Source organism: Erpetoichthys calabaricus, chromosome 13 (genome assembly GCF_900747795.2).
Source record: "Erpetoichthys calabaricus chromosome 13, fErpCal1.3, whole genome shotgun sequence".
Lineage (NCBI taxonomy): Eukaryota > Metazoa > Chordata > Cladistia > Polypteriformes > Polypteridae > Erpetoichthys > Erpetoichthys calabaricus.
Genome location: NC_041406.2, coordinates 103704635 through 103724461, shown reverse-complemented (window position 1 = coordinate 103724461; position 19827 = coordinate 103704635). Strand labels below are relative to the sequence as shown.

Sequence of the window (19827 nt, the reverse complement as noted above, 5' to 3'; positions counted from 1 at the left end):
ACGTGTCAGGCAGCCTTTGAAGCATCTGCTAGAGGCCGGTGACTCTGCCACTCATTCCGCCCTTCCCTGTACTTCCGCCTTGGCTGCGATTATTCAATCAGCACTCTCCCCAGCAATGATGTCCTTTATTAAAGAGTGTCTCGCGCATGCGCACTTCACCAGAAGACACACACACACGGACACATGGATGCACACAGGGGTTTTATTAAAGAGGATAATGATAGTTCAGACAATGTTTGGGAGGACAAAGAAAAGTACATCAGGAACAGCCATACCAACAACTGTAATGTGAATAGGACATGTTAAAAAATAATGCCTGTTCAGCTGAATGTTAAATTCTGATACTGACTTGGCATCCCTCATATCTACAAGTAAACCATTCCAGAACTTTGTAACCCTGCAGCTAAAGATTTTACTGCATAACATAGTGGCACACAGTAAAACACAGTTTTAATCTCTGTTCAGCTTGGCTTATTATCGCTAACATCTATCAAGTTGGTACACAACTTTGGGGTAGTGATCAGTGATCACTTGTTCTTTAGGAACCATGGTGCTGTGCTCTTTCAGTTTTGCAGATTCATTGTATACCTTATCCACAAGATCAGACAATATCTCACAGAATATGCAGCACAATTCCCAGCCCTGTGACGTCTGGACCACTACAGCTTTCTCCTGGCAGGAGTAGGAGTACTGGCATGTGTCACCAAGCTGCTGCAGATTGTTTAAAATGTAGCATCACGTCTGGTGTTCAACCAGCCATGATGGGCACATGTCACTTCTGAGATTCTCTCTCCCTGAATGTGTTTTAGAAGCATTTGAAGATTCCCTTGTTTGGGGAGTTTCTGTCTAACTGATATTAGCTGTTAGGTTTTTATAATCTGGGAAATACAACTCGCTTGTGTCTACTTCTAGACTCTTCACTTGTGGTGATCAATTTTGTAACCTTGTCTTGTAGCACAGTTGCTTTGGATGAAAATGTCTACTGAGCAAATAAATGTAAAATGTAAATGTAGTTGCCACTGTAGTATTATTTTTTTCTGACCTCTTTGTTATAATAGGCATGTGTCTCTCTCACTCTCATATTATGAGCAATGCCTAATTTATGTGCTTACCCTTGGACCAATTTCTCCTGATCACATCATCCTCCTGAAAAGAATTGAACTACTGTATGGAAGTGTAAATGGAGCCTGTTCCTTCTGGATCTTTCCAGCTTTTCTGGCTGCATGCTGTTTCCTCTTTATGAGCATCCATATGCTGCCTGAAACTCATCATGTTTGCCAACTTTGCTTCATGTTGAATCCCGTTGATACCCAACTCAAGATCTCTTCTTGATAGTAGCCATTATGTTTGAGCTTCTCTCCATGCCCATCAATATTATACCACAGTATACCAATGAAAGGAATGACTGGCTTGGGTCTCCACCCTCAAGATACTTCACTGTTCTTCAGATATATGACTGCTTGTCCCAAGCTTTTATTCTTATAACGTCTCCTTGCTCCATGTACCCCATGGATTAATGGCACTCGATTATTTAAAAAAGGTTTAAAAAAATATTTAAGAAAACTTTCACATTTTAAAATTCTCTGGAATGTGATGTTGGTCTCTTATGAATTCAGAAAGTAAACCCACAGAATACTTTTCATTGTCAGTGTACCTTTTTAAACTGATTCCTAATGAGAAATTGTACTTACCGGTATTTCTACTCTCAGTGAAGCTCATTTAGCTTGATACCTCCAACTCTGTAAATGTCTGTCCTGGTGTCAGTCCCTGAAACGCTGCCAGTCCAAACATTCAAGCTTCTCCTTTTCATTAAGCTTTGTAATGGCTTCTCCTGCTTACCAGCATGATGTAGACACACCATGGCTGCTAGGAGGTAAAATCACATTGGTGGAACTGGAAAATTAGAGCATCTCCACTGAAAGTCTCTATCAGTCTTTTCTCAATGCCCAGTAGATCTAAAGTAGTTCTTCTACCTTCCAGGTCCCCCATTTCTCAATCCAGTTCACAGATTTCACTTTTATTTTTCTTGAGTTGAGATGCTTTCCTTTTTGTGCCATGACCTGGAGATAATAGCCTATGTACTATTCAATTCACTGAGTATAGCTGCTTTTTGTTTTTGCCATGGGATGTAATATATTAGGTAGTAAATTATATGCCATATTTTAACTAAGATAATAACATTGTTCCTCAAAGTTTTTAATGATGAACAACCAGAAGCATTCTTCAAATGAAATATGTATTCAACAGGTTAAGTCTGCGACCAGGAAACATTGGCCCATGAAGCTTTCATACTTAGCCACATGATTTACACTAGTGATGCTAAAGTATGAGTGTGAGATGATTGTTTTTTTTTTTGTTTTTTTTTTAAAAACTCATGTAGTTTCTTTTTAATCCTTATGGCATTGGAGGAAAAAAAACTGGTACTAGAACTAATGAATACTAAGCAATACACCCTTTGCAACTGTTATTAAGTCACGCCCATTTCCTCTCCAGAAATGATAGCAAACTGCTGACCTTAAACAAGCACAACTGAGGACAATAAGATAGATTTCATTATCCACCCCACCAAGATTAGGATTCATTTCTGTGAATGACCCACTTTAAACATGTAAGGCATTTTAGTTCCTTTTTATGTTGAACAGTAAAGAATTTGTGTGGACCTAAAGCCCCCTGTACCCCTGTGTAAAGAACTGATTCTTCTAACTCGGAAAAAGATAACTTGCACTTAAGACGACACTGGAGTTTTAAGACCATTTTTAAAAGTGCTGCCTTTATGTAGACTTGTTGCTGCAGGATTAAGGGCTGACCGAAACAGAGTAGCAGTGCCACCTAGTGGATGCTTTGTGGCAGTGCAGTTTAGGCCCTCAAGGATCCTATCGACAGAGTTCCCTTCTCCTATTGACAAGCACGTCCCTTGCTGATAGTTGCAGCCTGGCTTATCTCGGCTGGTCGGATTCCTTAATTGTTCTGCCCTTTAATTCAGTCAGCATTGGAACAGGAGCGAGGGAGTTGGGGGAGGAGAACAGTCTGACTGGAGCAGCAGGTCCACAATGCCTGGCTACTGCCAACGATCAGCCTGTCATAATGTTATGATTTGTTCATTTTTATACCATTTATTAGCCTTTACACGTTGTGCCATTTGGCTTATGGGGCAAGTAAGGTGCTGTTTAATTTGAAAGGTTTGCCTCTTGTCAGGGAGGCCTCAGCGGCGAGGGTGTTAGCTATAGTGACAAGTAATCAATAGCTGTCGTTGTCATGAGGAACATGAGAAGCTGGGCCTTTCATCTGGGGGATTAGTGGTCTAATTGGATTCAGAATAGGGAGGATGGGTAGCAGAGCACCCCTGTCAGAACTGGGAGGCTGTCAGAAATCAGCCTTTATTCCTCCTGAAAGGGGAAGATCTGCGTTTTGGCACAAAAATAAAACTTGCCAGCAAGCATAGCTTGTTAAATGAGTTGTGAAAGTGGCTCATCTGATGGTGAAGGGAAGCCTTCTCCAGGGCAGAGCCCTCAGTATCAGCAGTGAGTGGCAGGGGATGGGTACTGCAATCAAACTTTGCTTTACAAAAGTCATTCATTAGATTGCTGAAGGAGTTTTATTTCTTAAGAGCTCACTAACACATTCCATATGAAAGATGCTATACAGTAGGAAGCAAATGTTAACTGAGCTTGTTTCTGAAAATAATAGCGTTTATTTGTCTGTCTATCTATCTTTCTGCATATCTTGTATTGCCTTTTCTGTCTTTCTTTCTTTGAATTAAGTTTGTTGGAAGGTTGCTGCAGTTAGATATAAGTATATCTCAAGGTATTTTCTTAAACATGCAACGTTTTATAACTCAATACTTACATATGATATGGTGTGTATTTCCCTATTTATTTGTGGATTTACAGTTCACTGTAAATGAACCTTATGCAGTGTCCTCCAAGAATATAACAAAACTACCGAAAGACGAGAGCTCTATCCACGTGGCTTACTTTGTTGGCTTATTACTAATGTGTCCCATTGTCTCACCCATCTGGATTTTCTCAGATGACAGAATCTTGACTGTCTTTGAGATCACATGTAAATTAATGTAGGTATTTCACATAGGAAGTAGAAAAGTTAAATTTGAATACAGAAAGTACACCTTTAGAGAATTATCTGGGAGTCATGCTGAACTTGTTACTTAACAACAGGACCGTGTTCAGAAACCATCGAGAAGGCTAATAGAATGTTAGGTTATATAGCACGATGTGTGGAGCTTAAGTCAAAGAAGGTTATGCTTAAGCTGTATAACTCTTTTTGGTCTCCATATTACAAAAAAGACATAGCAGCACTAGAGAAAGTCCAGAAAAGAGTGACTAGGCTGATTCCAGGACTGCATAGTATGAGTTTTGAGGAATGATTAAAGGAGTTGAACCTTTTACGATTAAACATTTAAAAGGTGAGATGATTAAAGTTTTTTAAATTATGAAAGGAATTAGTACCATAGATCCAGACCATTACTTTAAAATGAGTTCAAAAAGTACACAGACGCACAGTTAGAAACTTGTTATGGGTAAACTTCACTCAAAACATTAAAAAGTTTTTCCTCATGCAATGTGTCATAGACATATAGAATAAATGACTAAGCAGTATGGTAGTGAGTAAGACTTTAGAGACCTTCTGATCTTGACTTGATAGGATTGGCAAGCTTTGTTTGGCTGAAAGGCCTGCTTTTGTCAAATTGTTTGCAATGTTCTACTTTGTTGAACTAATAGTACCATCCCTTATTAAATGGCCTTTCCTATTTTTAGTTTTGCCTGACTAGAGATGTTGATACTCTCACATACCCTAACACAACATGCCTTATGTCCTAATGTTTTAGTTTTTACTCTGTTAATTATTAAGAAAAATATTTCCAAAGGTTTAACCGTCTGATTCACAGACCTTATAAACTAATGCAAATCAGTTCCAGGTGTGGAAGTTGGCAAAGTTACTCCTGTTTCAGCCCCTTTCATGCCACTGTTGTTTTCTGCTTGTCCAGCTTAAGTGCATAGTCACCTGTATGAAAGACTGCAGCTCTGCTACCTAAGTTAGTAAAAATGACCTTATGTGTGCCTGCAGGGAAATTACCGGTTTATGAAGTTGCTGTTGGTACGGAGAGCAAACTGGATGCAGAAGGACCTCGAGGAGATGACTCCTCTGCACCTTGCTACAAAGCACAAGAGTCCCAAATGCTTATCCCTGCTGCTGAAGTGCATGGCCCCTGGAGAGGTGGACACTCAGGACAAAAACAAAGTGAGTTTTGCCCTCAAGAGTCTGTCTTTCACACTTTAAGGTACAGTATTCAGAAGAGATTTTTTTTATTAGTTTATTATATGATGTAAAAATGCAAACATTCCAGACACTTTTTTCTTTGATGAATGTAACCTGATGAGGAAAAGAAAGTCGTGATTTAACGGCTGAAGTGCAGGTTGATTTTTGAGAAATGTATCCCCTCCATTTATCCAATACTGATAACTGATACCTAAACATGGCAGGATGGCACAAGGAAAAGATATTTTTAGGTTTTACTGACCAGTACTACAAGTCCAGTCAGATGTGTTTAGTCTTCAACTTCATGATCTTAATCTGATTTTGTTATACTCCAAGGTCATGTTTCTGTTCTGTTGGAACTTGTACCATTTACTTTTGTGAGAGATGTATAATACATATGTATCAATGTAAAGTAACTATGTGATGTGAAATCCAGTTTTTTATTGGACAATTTCAGTTATCACAGGCCTGCAATTTTTAATCCTTTGCCTCCAATGTCTTTTGGGGTTTCTTTAACTGCACAATGAGTGATATAGTATACCATCATAATAAAATTTACAATAGCAGAAGGCCATCACAAAGTGATTGTATATTTGAAAACAGCACTTCACAGAGAGCCTAGGGCGGTCACATATTTCTTTATCTGAAGTGAAAATGTGATGGTGTTTGAATGTGAGCTCAGCTGCTTCCTGCTCAATGTTTAAGTTTGTTCTCCAAGCTTGGCATCGTTTCGAGGGTAAGATCCCACAAGGTGCAAATGCTTTCCAAGATCTGTTCCATTTTCTCAGTTTACATCTGTAGTAAGTGAACTAATGGATGCCGTTTATTTGTGTGTATGTTTTTTTTTGTTTCTTGTCCTAACTTTGTCCCTTGCCAATCCATCAGCAAACTGCCCTCCACTGGAGCGCCTACTTCAACAACCCTGAACATGTCAAGTTGCTCATCAAGCATGACTCTAACATTGGAATTCCTGACATCGAGGGCAAGATACCACTGCATTGGGCAGCTAACAATAAGGACCCTAGAGCAACACATACCGTCAAATGTATTCTGGTAAGCTTTTTAAAAATGAAATTCTAGCATTTCGTGCTTACATGGCATACAGTAAAGTTAAAATTTTCACATAAAAAAGCATTACTGATGAGGTTTTGAAACTGTCATTTGAAACCGAGACTGCTTTTATAGAAAGTAAATGCTTTCGATAGGAATAGTGTCATATTCCTTAACTGGCTTATTTTTCTGTATATAAGATGTAGTCAAAGATTCATTAAAATGAATTTTGCACTTAATACAGCATCACAAATTGAAGCAGTTTTCTCAAAAAAAAATCTTATTCCATTAATAAATATTTAGTGATAATTGACTATAACCTATTAAGATATCTGTGGCCTTCAAAAGAGACAATCTCTCTCTTTTTCTCTCTCACATACAAGGTATGACAATTTAATTCCCGGAATGGCCGCGTAGTGTCACCTATGATGTAATTGTATCAAAATCACATGAGTATTCGTGTTTGAACACGTTTGAACTAATTCATGAGTAAATTGCAAGCTGAGAGAGGCAGTTGTTAGTTAGCTATTAGGAAGGTAATAGATATCTGCATGTATACTTTGGCGTAAAAATGGGTGATCGAAATTTTGAGCAATGTTTTAATATTAAATTTTGTGTGAAAATCGGCAAATGCGCTACTGAAACGTTACAACTGTTTCAAGTGGCATATGGTGAAGATGTTATGTAAAAGTTGAGTGAGATTGAGTGGCATAAGAGGTTCAAAGATGGATGAGAAGATGTGACGGAGCATATAATGGAAATCACGTGGTTTTTTAGGGCATGGTGAACCCAGAATGTTGCACTCAAGGTTTCAGACCATGCTGGTGTGTTTTTTGGATCACAAGGGAATAGTCCACCAAGAATTTATTGAACAGGGACAAACACTCAACCAACAATGCTATTTGGAAGTATTGAAGAGATTATGAGATTCTGTTTGACGAAAAATATCAGAATTGTGGCCTGACAAGTGGATCATTCATCATGACAATGCGCCAAGTCACGCTGCGCTCACTGCGAGAGTCTTTCTGGCCATAAAAAGATTACCCAATTAGATCATCCTGCCTATTCACCTGACTTAGTTCCCTGTGATTTCGGGCTATTTCCAAAATTAAAAGCTGTGCTGAAAGAACGGAGATTTTCTAATATAACTGATATGTAACAAAATGTGAGACAGCTGCTCAATAGTATTCCGGAAAATGAGTTCCAGGCCTGCTTCCAGAAATGGGAACGCCGTTTAAGTCAGTGTATATATGCACAAGGGGAGTAGTTTGAAGGCAATAGTAGCCACTAGTGTACAGTTCCAAGTGTATATTTTTAAAGGTGCATTCCAGGAATTAAATTGTCACACCTTGTACATACATACATTCATTTAATATGTGTGTGTGCGTGTGTGTAATATATTACTTATATATAGTTTTTTATTCCTAAGCTTTCGACTCCTATCAGGAGTCATCATCAGAGGAAAATGGTAAGACAGACAGGAATCCAAGGCAATATATAGCAAATAAGGAGGGGAGGTGAGGTGGATATGGGGTTTGGGGATTAATTAGGTGGGGTTCAGAGAGTGTTGATTATAAAGTCTTATTTATTATGTGCAGGTTTTTCTTTTCATGTCTGCATATGCTGGGTTCATGTCCAAATGTCTGTTAATGACATTTTCATTGGAGAGCCACAATTCAACCAGTTCTCTGCAACTTTTAGTATTAGCCTTGAATTTTACTTGCACCAAGTCCCATTTAAATGTGTGCCCAGTTGAACTTGTGTGTGTGTTTGTGGAAATCAGAGACCATGGGTCTTTCCTTGTGACAGCACTGTGATTTTCTTGTATGTGTGTTGCAAGTGTTTTTGATGTTTGTCCCACATACAGCTGGACATGAACCACATGGTATGATGTAAACCGCATTCTGTGTCTCTGCTGCTGATTTCCTGCTTTTAGCATTGAAAAGGACTGTGCACATAGTTTACAGGCTTCTGTGCAATTTAGATGTCTGGTCTGGAAAGGATGCGTGCTGTACCTTCTGGTACCCAATGATGATAAGGAAGTGTATGAAAGGTGGAATGGGGGGATCAAGTTATGCATTGTTTGATGAATGTCTTTGGGTAGCCATTTGATGTGAGCAGTTGGAAGATATAGTGTTTTTCATTCTTTTTAATCTTGTTGGTATTACAATGGGTGTGAACTCTTCTGAATAGTGTCTTAACGCAGATCCATTTATGCGATGATGGGTGATTGCTACCAAAGTGTAATATTTTGTCTGTGTAACATTCCTTGCCATAAACACCTGTAATCAGGATGGCATCATTACATCTTTTAATTGAGATGTCCAGGTAATTGATGTGCCAGTTTTTCTTTTTTCATAGTGAACTGGATTGCAGTAGTAGTAATTCACTAGTCCAAGAAAAGCCTGTATCTGCCGCTTGGTAATTGGACGGGGCCATTTCAAAATCGCATCAACCTTTGAACACTGTGGTCAAACAGTTTCCCTGCCCACCAGATAACCCAAATATTTGGCTTTGTTCAACCCAAAGAAACACTTGTTCGGATTGATTCGCAGCCCAGCTTTAGCTAATGTCAGTAAAATGGTATAGACTTACAGCAAATGTTCCTACCACATGCCGGAATAAATGACTATGTCATCCAGGTAGGTGGCACTATATGAACTGTGAGGTTTTAGCACTCTATCTACTAAACATTAGAAGGTCACTGGAGCCCTGTGCAGTCCATATGGGAGTACCTTATACTGCCAGTGTCCACTAGGGGTGCTAAATGCTGTCTTCTCTTTAGCTGAGTCTGTTAAAACTACAATTACCAGAGCCAACGAAAAAACTCATAAATCCCTCCCACCTTAAATCCCTTTCCACCTCTTCGTCAGCGTCTTTTGTCTTCTAAATGTGTCGATAAGCCCAAGCAGCAAGCAGCCTGCTATACCATCCCCCCACCGCCTAAGAATGGGTAAGAAGTTCTCCTAGTTCCTGCCTTGATTGATTATCTGGGAGTGAGCTACCCAGAATTGTAAGGGGAAATAATTTGATACGTTTTGTGTCTACAACAATCGATGTAAACATATCGTTAAAACAGAAACGTTTTTCATGTTTTAGTAATAAATGACAAAATGTAAACATGAACTGTATAATGTGTGAAGGCAGATGGCCAAAGATCAAATAAACACTTTAAGAAAAAGTGCAAGTACAATAAGACAGCTTCTGTGGTGCTGTGGTTAGAACTGCCGACCTGTAATCAGGAGGTTGTGAGTTTGAAATCAGCTCCCTGGCAAATTTACTGTTTTGAGTAGTGAGCTGCTCTTATTGTTAATATTATACAATAAAAGCATACATTTGATTTGTGTCTGTAATAGCCGGTGTAAATTTATAGCACTTGTAAAAGTTAGCGCTTTTTTTTTTCACTTCTCTCAGTCACGATAACGATACTGAAAACTGGGAATAACTGTAGATGTGAGTGGTGTTTTGAGACAATGGAACTGGAAATTCTCTGATCTGGAGGGATAAAAGCTGACACACAACTGCTGGTGAATCTGCCTTCTTCGTATCTCACCGTCACTTGAATTCTTTTTTATTCAGTTTTATTGAGTGTTCCTGCTCACGCTGAATCAGTATGCACCTTATGGTCCATGATGTAAACAATGTGTTTACATACAGTGCATCTGGAAAGTATTTACAGGGCATCACTTTTTCCACATTTTGTTATGTTACAGCCTTAACGTGGTCGAAGTTCTGCCGGAGGTGGGAGTTGAAGCTACTTCTGACAGGGGGCTCTGCCAGACGTTCCCAGCAGACCCTCACAACACGTTTGGGCCTACCAGGCCTGACCGGCATCCTCCCCCACCATCGAAGCCAACTTACCACCAGGTGGTGATCAGTTGACAGCTCCGCCCCTCTCTTCACCCGAGTGTCCAAGACATGTGGCCGCAAGTCTGACGACACGACCACAAAGTCGATCATCGAACTGAGGCCTAGGGTGTCCTGGTGCCAAGTGCACATATGAACACCCCAATGTTTGAACATGGTGTTTGTTATGGACAATCCGTGACGAGCACAGAAGTCCAATAACAAAACACCACTCGGGTTCAGATCGGGGGGGCCATTCCTCCCAATCACGCCCTTCCAGGTCTCACTGTCATTGCCCACGTGAGCATTGAAGTCTCCCAGCAGTACGAGGTAGTCCCATAAAGGTATGCCCTCTAGCACCCCCTCCAGGGACTCCAAAAAGGGTGGGTACTCCGAACTGCTGTTCGGTGCATACGCACAAACAACAGTTAGGACCCGTCCCCCCACCTGAAGGCGGAGGGAGGCTACCCTCTCGTCTCCCGGGGTAAACCCCAATGTACAGGCTCCAAGTCGGGGGGCAATAAGTATGCCCACACCCGCTCGGCGCCTCTCACCGGGGGCAATTCCAGAGTGGTACAGAGTCCAGCCCCTCTCAAGGAGATTGGTTCCAGAGTTCAAGCTGTGCGTCGAGGTGAGCCCGACTATATCTAGCCGGAACCTCTCAACCTCACACACAAGCTCAGACTCCTTCCCCTTCAGAGAGATGACATTCCACGTCCCAAGAGCCAGCTTCTGTAGCCGAGGATCGGACCGCCAAGGTCCCCGCCTTCGGCCACCACCCAACTCACACTGCACCCAACCTCCTTGGCTCCTCCCATAGGTGGTGAGCCCATGGGAAGGGGGACCCACATTGCCTCTTCGGGCTGTGCCCGGCCGAGCCCCATGGGTGCAAGCCCGGTCACCAGGCGTTCGCCATCGAGCCCCACCTCCAGGCCTGGCTCCAGAGGGGGGCCCCGGTGACCCGCGTCCGGGCAAGGGAAAACGCCGTCCAAATTTTTTATTCATCATAGGAGGTCTGTTGAACCGCACTTTGTCTCATCCCTCACCTAGGACCAGTTTGCCTTGGGTGGCCCTACCAGGGGCATAAAGCCCCGGACAACAGAGCTCCTATGATCATTGGGACACGCAAACCCCTCCACCACGGTAAGGTGGCGGTTCGAGGAGGGGCAGACCGAAGCCACTCCTTAGTAAAAGGCACATGGCAGCCCGCCTGGAGTTTGCCAAAAGGCACCTGAAGGACTCTCAGACCATGAGAAAGAAAATTCTCTGGTCTCCTGAGACAACGATTGATCTCTTTGGTGTGAATGCCAGGCGTCATGTTTGGAGAAACCAGGCACCGCTCATCACCAGGCCAATACCATCCCTACAGTGAAGCATGGTGGTGGCAGCATCATGCTGTGGGGATGTTTTTCAGCGGCAGGGACTGGGAGACTAGTCAGGATAAAGGGAAAGATGACTGCAGCAATGTACAGACATCCTGGATGAAACCTGCTCCAGAGCGCTCTTGACCTCAGACTGGGGTGACGGTTCATCTTTCAGCAGGACGATTACCCTAAGCACACAGCCAAGATATCAAAGGAGTGGCTTCAGGACAACTCTGTGAATGTCCTTGAGTGGCCCAGCCAGAGCCCAGACTTGAATCCGATTGAACATCTCTGGACAGATCTTAAAATGGCTGTGCACCGACGTTTCCCATCCAACCTGATGGAGCTTGAGAGGTGCTGCAAAGAGGAATGGGCGATACTGGCCAAGGATAGGTGTGCCAAGCTTGTGGCATCATATTCAAAAAGACTTGAGGCTGTAATTGATGCCAACGGTGCATTGACAAAGTATTGAGCAAAGGCTGTGAATACTTATGTAAATGTGATTTCTCAGTTTTGTTATTTTTAATAAATTTGCAAAAACCTCAAGTAAACTTTTTTCACGTTGTCATTATGGGGTGTTGTGTGTAGAATTCTGAGGGAAAAAAATGAATTTAATCCATTTTGGAATAAGGCTGTAACATAACAAAATGTGGAAAAAGTGATGCACTGTGAATACTTTCCGGATGCACTGTAGATTGTTGTAGCCCTTTAGTGTATCATAGTCAACGGCCTCCTCATCGGGCAGATTGTAATAGGCCCGCTGCGTGTTGCCTTTCAGGTATGGTGAGAGTATGTGCACCCATTCCATCCTTTACCCAAGTTTTTGTCTGGCTATTGAGAAAGCGTTATATAAATGTAATGAATTATTATTATTATTATTATACATTCAAAAATTAGAAAGTAAGACTCGATATTGTCCCCCTCCGAAAGAGTAACTAACGGAGGAGGGGGAGGTCGAGTGGCCTCTGGTTATACCACTTGTGCTGGTGCGAGTAGAACCTCCATCTCAGCGAGTTGGGTTCGGGTATCCCCAAGTTCAGTCTTCACCATTTGAAGTTCAGTCAGGATGGTCCTCAAAACAGTGTTCAAGTCCTGTTCTTCCGTCATGCTTTGAACAATTATCCTGCCAACTAAGCCAGTCTGTGAAGAAATTAGCCAAAAACAACAAAAAAAGACTTGAGGGAATTCCCCGTATAGTGTCGGTGGTCTGAGTAGTTGTAAAAGACTGATTCAATGGTCAAAGTTTGTAAAAAGCACATTTGAAAACAAAGCAATCTCTTCACGGGTCTTTTATGGAATGGTGGCAGGAAATAAGATACTGAGAGGAAGTGGAAATGATTTTGTAGGAAGGTGATGGGTGATAAGGTCATTATGTCATTAGTGTGGGTCAATAATGAAGTCTTCATCGGGTGCTGGAAGTGGCGCTATTTTGTGGGACAGAGATGAAAAAGTTTTATTAATCTTCTGTTTTGTCTGTTGGGAAAAGATAAAAGGCATTAGTACTCTGTTCCAATCCTCTATCTCTTGTTCTTTCATGCTCCTTTGGATCCTTTGGCTGCCCCCTAAGCGTGCGTGTATGACCTATACAGTGTATGTGCATATATAATATATATACTAGTCATTTAGCCCGTTACAATAACAGGCGCTAGAACAGTAGTGCATAAACATTAGTAGGAACAGTCTATATTAAATGGCAAGGGACTTGGACCTCAATCTTTTTGTTGGTCGTATTTTTCTTTCTTTCAGCCTTTCTTTTGTTGATGTTTACTTGCTGAGCTGACCGTTCTTCGTGGGCTGCCGCCGTGTATTGTGTGTCTTTAATTTTCTGTGACAGTAATACTGTCTTGTACGGCTCTATTCAATAAGGGTGCGTAGATAATTTAGTTCAAATGGCTCTGGAATATGTGAAGAGCAACAGGTGCAGATCTTTATTTACGCGCGCCTTTATTCGCTGCGCCCAATTGAGGTCGCACTTTTGAGGCTCGCCTTTTTGTGCGCGCCCTTATTGAAGGATACCGTCTTGTACGTCCGCTGGCTTGTACGTCCGTAATATACCTTTAATTTTCTCTGGCGGTAATACAGGCGTGCGCGTCGGTAATATGCCTTTAATCTCCTCTGACAGTAATACTGGCTTGTATGTGGCTGTAATATGCGTCACTGTATTGTGTACCTTTAATTTCCTCTCGCAGTAATACTGGTTTGTATTTCTGTAAAACGCCTCTTAACTTTCTCTGACAGTAATATCGCGCATAGCACCGTGCCCCGCGCATGCGCACTTCACCAGAAGATACCCACACACGGACACCTGGACGCACATAGGGATTTTATATATATAGATATATATGTGTATGTATATACTAGGGGGCTTTGCTCGCCAACCCCCGTGTTTGGTTAATCTGATATACAATGTACATTTTTTTTTTCTTTGGAATTGTTTCAATTTCATTATTTGCACTTTTACTTTAAAGCTTCATTAAAAACAATTTTGTTTGGAGACACATTGTGACAATGCCCGTAAGTAAATATTGTTTCTGTTTCTCTAATAAATAATCTGACTTTTTCTAATGTTTGTCCCAGTCATTTATCGATTGTCATAGCAAATGCTATTCTGACGGCAAACTGTAAACATTTTAATACGAATGGCATATCACGATCTCCTCTGGTGTGTAATGTTATTTGCGGAATATATACATAACCTTTCTTTTTTGCCTGTTAAAATTTGCATCGCTTCTCCGTGATCATCAATATACACCTGACCGAATTGTGTATTCTTTGAGATTTAACTTGTTGTTGCTTTAACTGTTCCGGGACCACAGATTCTCATAGCGTATGGTCCATTATTGTGTAAATCCACGTTTTATGCATTGAATGATGCAAATGCAAAAAGACTTTGTTGTTTACTCTTTGCCTTTTATTTCTGACCTCGATTTGTCCTGCTATTTTTTCAATTACACCTGGTTCTGATGATTAATCACCTTTTGTTTGCGGTAATGCAATCTTTTCTATCTTTTCTTTGATACTGTAGCGAATGACATGATAAAGTGTCACAAAAGTTTTACTTGAACAATCGCAGACTTCCTAACCCCAAACACAACTTTCTAGCACCCTCTCCAATGCCCCCCCTCACCGCATCAATCAATCAATACCCCGCTCTCAGTCTTCCGTGCTTTACTCCGCCCTCCCTCCATCGGACCTAACAGTCACTTAAAACCAAACAGCCCTCAACTTGGCTGGGACGCTACAATACTTTTGGAATTTACTGCTTTCATATTCTATACCTTTCTCTGCATGTGTATCGCACCATCGTTTGTTGGAGCCTTTTGAATTGCACTGCTTTCATAATCTCTTATCTGCTATTTTCACGTTTCACTCTGGGGCGGGGGGCTGAATCCTCTTTTTTGTGTGTCTGCGTCGTCACCTATGGGCACGTTGCCTCATTTCTTATTTACGTTAGTTGAGCTCCTTTGTTTTTGAGCTGTGATGCGTTGTAGGCGCTTATTTACGTCAGTTGAGCTCCTTTGCTTTTGAGCCGTGACGCGTGGTGGGTTTGACTATGCTGTGGTTTGTGGATGTCTCGGGACTCCATACTTTGTGAGATTTGACTGTGGGGCGGGACGCCGAGGCTTTGACTATGCTGTGGTTTGTGGACGTCTCGGGACCCCGTACATTGTGAGATTCGACTGTGGGGCGGGACGCCGAGGCCTCTTGCGTTTGTCTGTGAGTACTCATATTATTGTATTACTGTAATGTGATGATTCACATATGCTGTGGAGTCCGGATCTCTGGGGGGTGTGCCTGCGGTGTGTTAAACGCGCGTTGTAGGCGCACGGACCTTCCGTACTATGTCGCGTTTGACTATGCTGTGTAGTGTGGGCGGTTAGGGTTCCATATTGCCTGTGCTCATTGCTTTATTTCGTATTTTATCTATGGGGCTTCTGTACCATCTCCGGGGTCTGCCTGCGGTGTGTTGGACGCGCATTGTAGGTGCTCTGGGGCTTATGTACCATCTCGGGGGTCTTCTGTACCATCTCGGGGATCTGCCTGCGGTGTGTTGGACGCGCGTTGTAAGCACCCGCACCTTCCATAATATGTCGGGTTTGACTATGGTGTACTGTGGACGGTTAGGGTTCCGTATTGTCTGTGCTTGTTGCTTTATTTCGTATTTCGGTTAGGTGAGCTGTCGGCGCCTGCGCACTATGTCTCCTGCGTCCATCACCGTGTACCTGGGTCCGTGCCTTCCGGTTTACCGTTCTCTTTGAATTACCTTTCAAAAAGTTAATTTATTTCAGTAATTCAATTCAGAAAGTGAAACTCATATATTATATAGATTCATTACACACCGAGTGATATATTTCAAGAGTGAGCTATTGAAAACCCAAAATTCAGTATCTCAAAAAATTAGAAAAATGGAGAGTTGAGTGGAAGGAAAAAATGTGGCAGAAAAAGGTGCCCAAGCAACAGGGCTAACTGCAGCCTTGAGAGGATTGTGAAGCAAATGTATCCGGGACATGGGCTACAATTGTCTCATTCCTTATGTCAAGCCACTCATGAACCAGAGACGTCAGAAGCGTCTTACCTGGGCTAAGGAGAAAACGGACTGGAAAGTAATTTTTGCATTTCATTTGGAAATCAAGGTCCCATATAGTCTGGAGGATGAGTGGAGAGGCACAGAATCCAAGTTGCTTGAGGTCCAGTGTGAAGTTTCCACAGTCAGTGATGATTTGGGGAACTATCTCATCTGCTGGTGTTGGTCCACTGTGTTTTATCAAGTCAGCACAGCCGTCTACCAGGAAATTTTAGAGCACTTCATGCTTCCCTCTGCTGACAAGCTTTATGGAGATGCTGATTTCATTTTCCAGCAGGACTTAGCACTTGCCCACACTGCCAAAATTACCAATACCTGGTTTAATAACTATGGTATCGCTGTGCTTGATTGGCCAGCAAACTCACCTGACCTAAACCTGTCAAGAGGAAGATGAGAGACACCAGACCCAACAATGCAGATGAGCATCCTGGGTTTCCACAACACCTCAGTAGTGCATCAGGCTGAATGCCTCCATGCCATGCCGTATTGATGCAGTAATTCATGCAAAAGGAGCCCCGACCAAGTATTGAGTGTGTACATGGACATATTTTTCAGTAGGCCATTTCTGTATTAAAACTCATTTTTTTTATTGGTCTTCTGTAATATTCTAATTTTCTGAGATACTGAATTTTGAGTTTTCATTACCTGTAGGCCATAATCAGCAAAAGGAAAAGAAATAAAAGCTTGAAATATATCACTGTGTATGTAATGAATTTATATAATATGAGTTTCTCTTTTTGAATCGAATTACTGAAATTAACGTTTCAAAGATATTCTAATTTATTGAGATGCACACGTATGTATGTATGTATGTTTGTGTGTGTGTGTGTGTAATTATATTTATAGTTCAAAGTTGACTGACCCATTCACTTACTCATCAACAAAAATGCTATTTCTCATTTAGTTAAGAAGCTGAAATTTGGCATGACTGAACATCTAGACCAGTAGGCATTCTCTAAGAAAGCCTCCCCCACCAAAAATTAAATAAATACTGTATGCAATAATCTCAAACATGCTTTTACTAAAATTTGGTGATATTATAGAAAAAAGGAAAATTAACTCACTCATGTTTTTTTATTTGTCGATATTTATTAATATTATGCTAATGTACATACTCTGTGCCATGGTTAGATCTGGAATTATGCAAACAAAGGACACAGCAAAAGCAATTGACAGCACAGCTGTCCAGTAGTGTGGGCAGTTGGCTATAGAAGACATGATATCCTTGAGGGGAAGAGAGGGTGTATCTGACTTATTAATAAAAATCTGTCATTTATTACTGAGAAACCTGTAGTTCAAAGAGTATTTTGAGAATAATCAAAATCTATTACTATTATGTTGTTCCTGTCATATACAGTATTATATTAATTTTAATCAATGCTACTTGAATTTTGGGTAATGATGTTAATTTTCCTAAGTAACCTTTTACTTGTGTTCTACTGTTATTATTACTTGCTGTTATGGACTACTCTTTCCTGTTTTTTCATTATTTTCTTTTTTTCTTATTTTTTAAATTTGTGCCTTTTTTTTGCTTCTTTCATTCTTCTACCTTCTGTTTTTCTGTCTCTCCTCTATTAGTGATTTTTTTTTATTGTTAACATCTCTGGTGCTGTTATTATTGCTATTATTATCATTACTACTATTAGAATTATGTTGTTAATACAGAATATATACTACTGTTATCAATCTATTATATCATTATTATTATTGATTATTAAAATAGTATTAGCAGTAGCATATGTATTATTGTCAGTATTATTATTCACCCAAGTGATTCTATTGAGCGTTTAACTAGGTATTTCACAACAGTAATATGTACTATTACTTTTAGCAATTAATTGATTGCTGTCATTCGGGCAATCAGGTTTTCTGGGCATGCTATGCTGCTTCGGGTTAAGATTTTGGTGAGTAAGGCATGTTGGAGTTGGGAGGTCAGAGCAAAAGAAAGAACAGGCATTCAGTATCTCAAAATCAGTCCAGAAAAAGCAGCAATGAAAAGTTTTCTATATTTGTTAAAAATGAGTAGTGATGAGCAAACCCCACAGAGTTTGCTTTGCCGTGAGTTTACAATGTATTTTTGTTTCCCATGCATCTGTGCAGATGCTTTACACATTTTTTCGTCCATCAACAAGAAAGAAATGCCTTGTGAATAGTAATAAATGTTTCGTTACTATTTGACAGAGTCTCCTGTATTTGCTGATGATGGAAGGGCTCCTTTAAGGATTGTTTTCACTTGTAGTTGCAGCACATGGCTAAGGCTATGCATGCATAATTAGCCATGTGGTGCTGCAGGGCTTCAGGTTTTTGCTTCAACCAGATTCATAATCAATGACAACTGATAACACTGATCTCAATTAATTAGCTGATATTTTTTCTCTTCTCTTAATCTACATTATGAAAGCACAGCAGCATGATTTTTACATTTATAAGACATTTAAAAATATTTCTGCTTTTGCTATAGATTTAAATGCCTAACTCACTTTTGTTGCTTTCATTATATTTTGCCCTTTCTCTGTGCAGTTTGCTCCTTTCATTGTATCTTATTAATGACAATTAAAAATGAGCAGAGCAAACACCCAGGCAAACGACACAGAATCACGAAAGGCTGCAACTACTTTAGCGTTAGACCGACTAATTAGAAAACAATGGATTAATTAAGCAATTAGAACACTCTGAAAAATAGAATGAACTTCAAGATGAAAGTAGTGTTAAAAAGAAAAGAAAATACATTATTCCCATATAACTGCTTAGTACATTTATTTATATATATATATATATATATATATATACTGTATATATCCATCCATCCATTTTCCAACCCGCTGAATCCGAACACAGGGTCACCGGGGTCTGCTGGAGCCAATCCCAGCAAACACAGGGCACAAGGCAGGAACCAATCCCGGGCAGGGTGCCAACACACCCACACACCAAGCACACACTAGGGCCAATTTAGAATCGCCAATCCACCTAACTGGCATGTCTTTGGACTGTGGAAGGAAACCGGAGTGACCAGAAGAAACCAACACAGACACAAGGAGAACATGCAAACTCCACGCAGGGAGGACCCGGGAAGCGAACCCGGGTCTCCTAACTGCGAGGCTGCAGCACTACCACTGCGCCACCGTGCCCCCCCTTTTTCTTTGTTTTGCAGGAACCAATCCCGGGCAGGGTGCCAACCCACCGCAGGACACACACAAACACACCTACACACCAAGCACACACTAGGGCCAATTTAGAATCGCCAATCCACCTAACCTGCATGTCTTTGGACTGTGGGAGGAAACCCATGCAAACTCCACGCAGGGAGTACCCGGGAAGCAAACCCAGGTCCCCAGGTCTCCCAACTGCGAGGCAGCAGCGCTACCCACTGCGCCACCGGGAATATCATTATATAAAATGAAAATAAAATAGAAGCCACAGTACACGGACTTTAGAATTAGATATAACTGTAATTTTAATATCTCAGATTATAGATTTAAAAAAGAAGTTTCTGAATATAGCTAAAACAATCAAGTGTTTGAGCACTACACAGTGGCTACTTTATTAGCTGTGTCACAACTCCGAAATCAGCCAGTTGGCTTTCTTAATACATTTTTTTTTTCTGCAAGCAACTGCACAGGATGTTGGTTACAAGTTAATTTTGTTAGCATTGCTTCCAAATTGATGACCTTTTAAAGTTTAATTTGCAACAATGACCAAGAAACA

General features: G+C 41.0%; 1 protein-coding gene across 3 annotated transcripts in view; it reads left to right on the top strand.

The window, feature by feature from the left end:
- The window catches only part of invs (inversin), a 200293-nt gene that overhangs the window by 93588 nt on the left and 86878 nt on the right, over positions 1-19827 (top strand). For all 3 annotated transcript variants that reach the window (XM_028817399.2, XM_028817397.2, XM_028817398.2), the window contains 2 exons: positions 5086-5259; positions 6163-6330. In XM_028817399.2, the coding sequence (XP_028673232.1) occupies positions 5086-5259; positions 6163-6330 (342 nt within the window). The remainder of the gene's footprint in view (positions 1-5085; positions 5260-6162; positions 6331-19827) is intronic.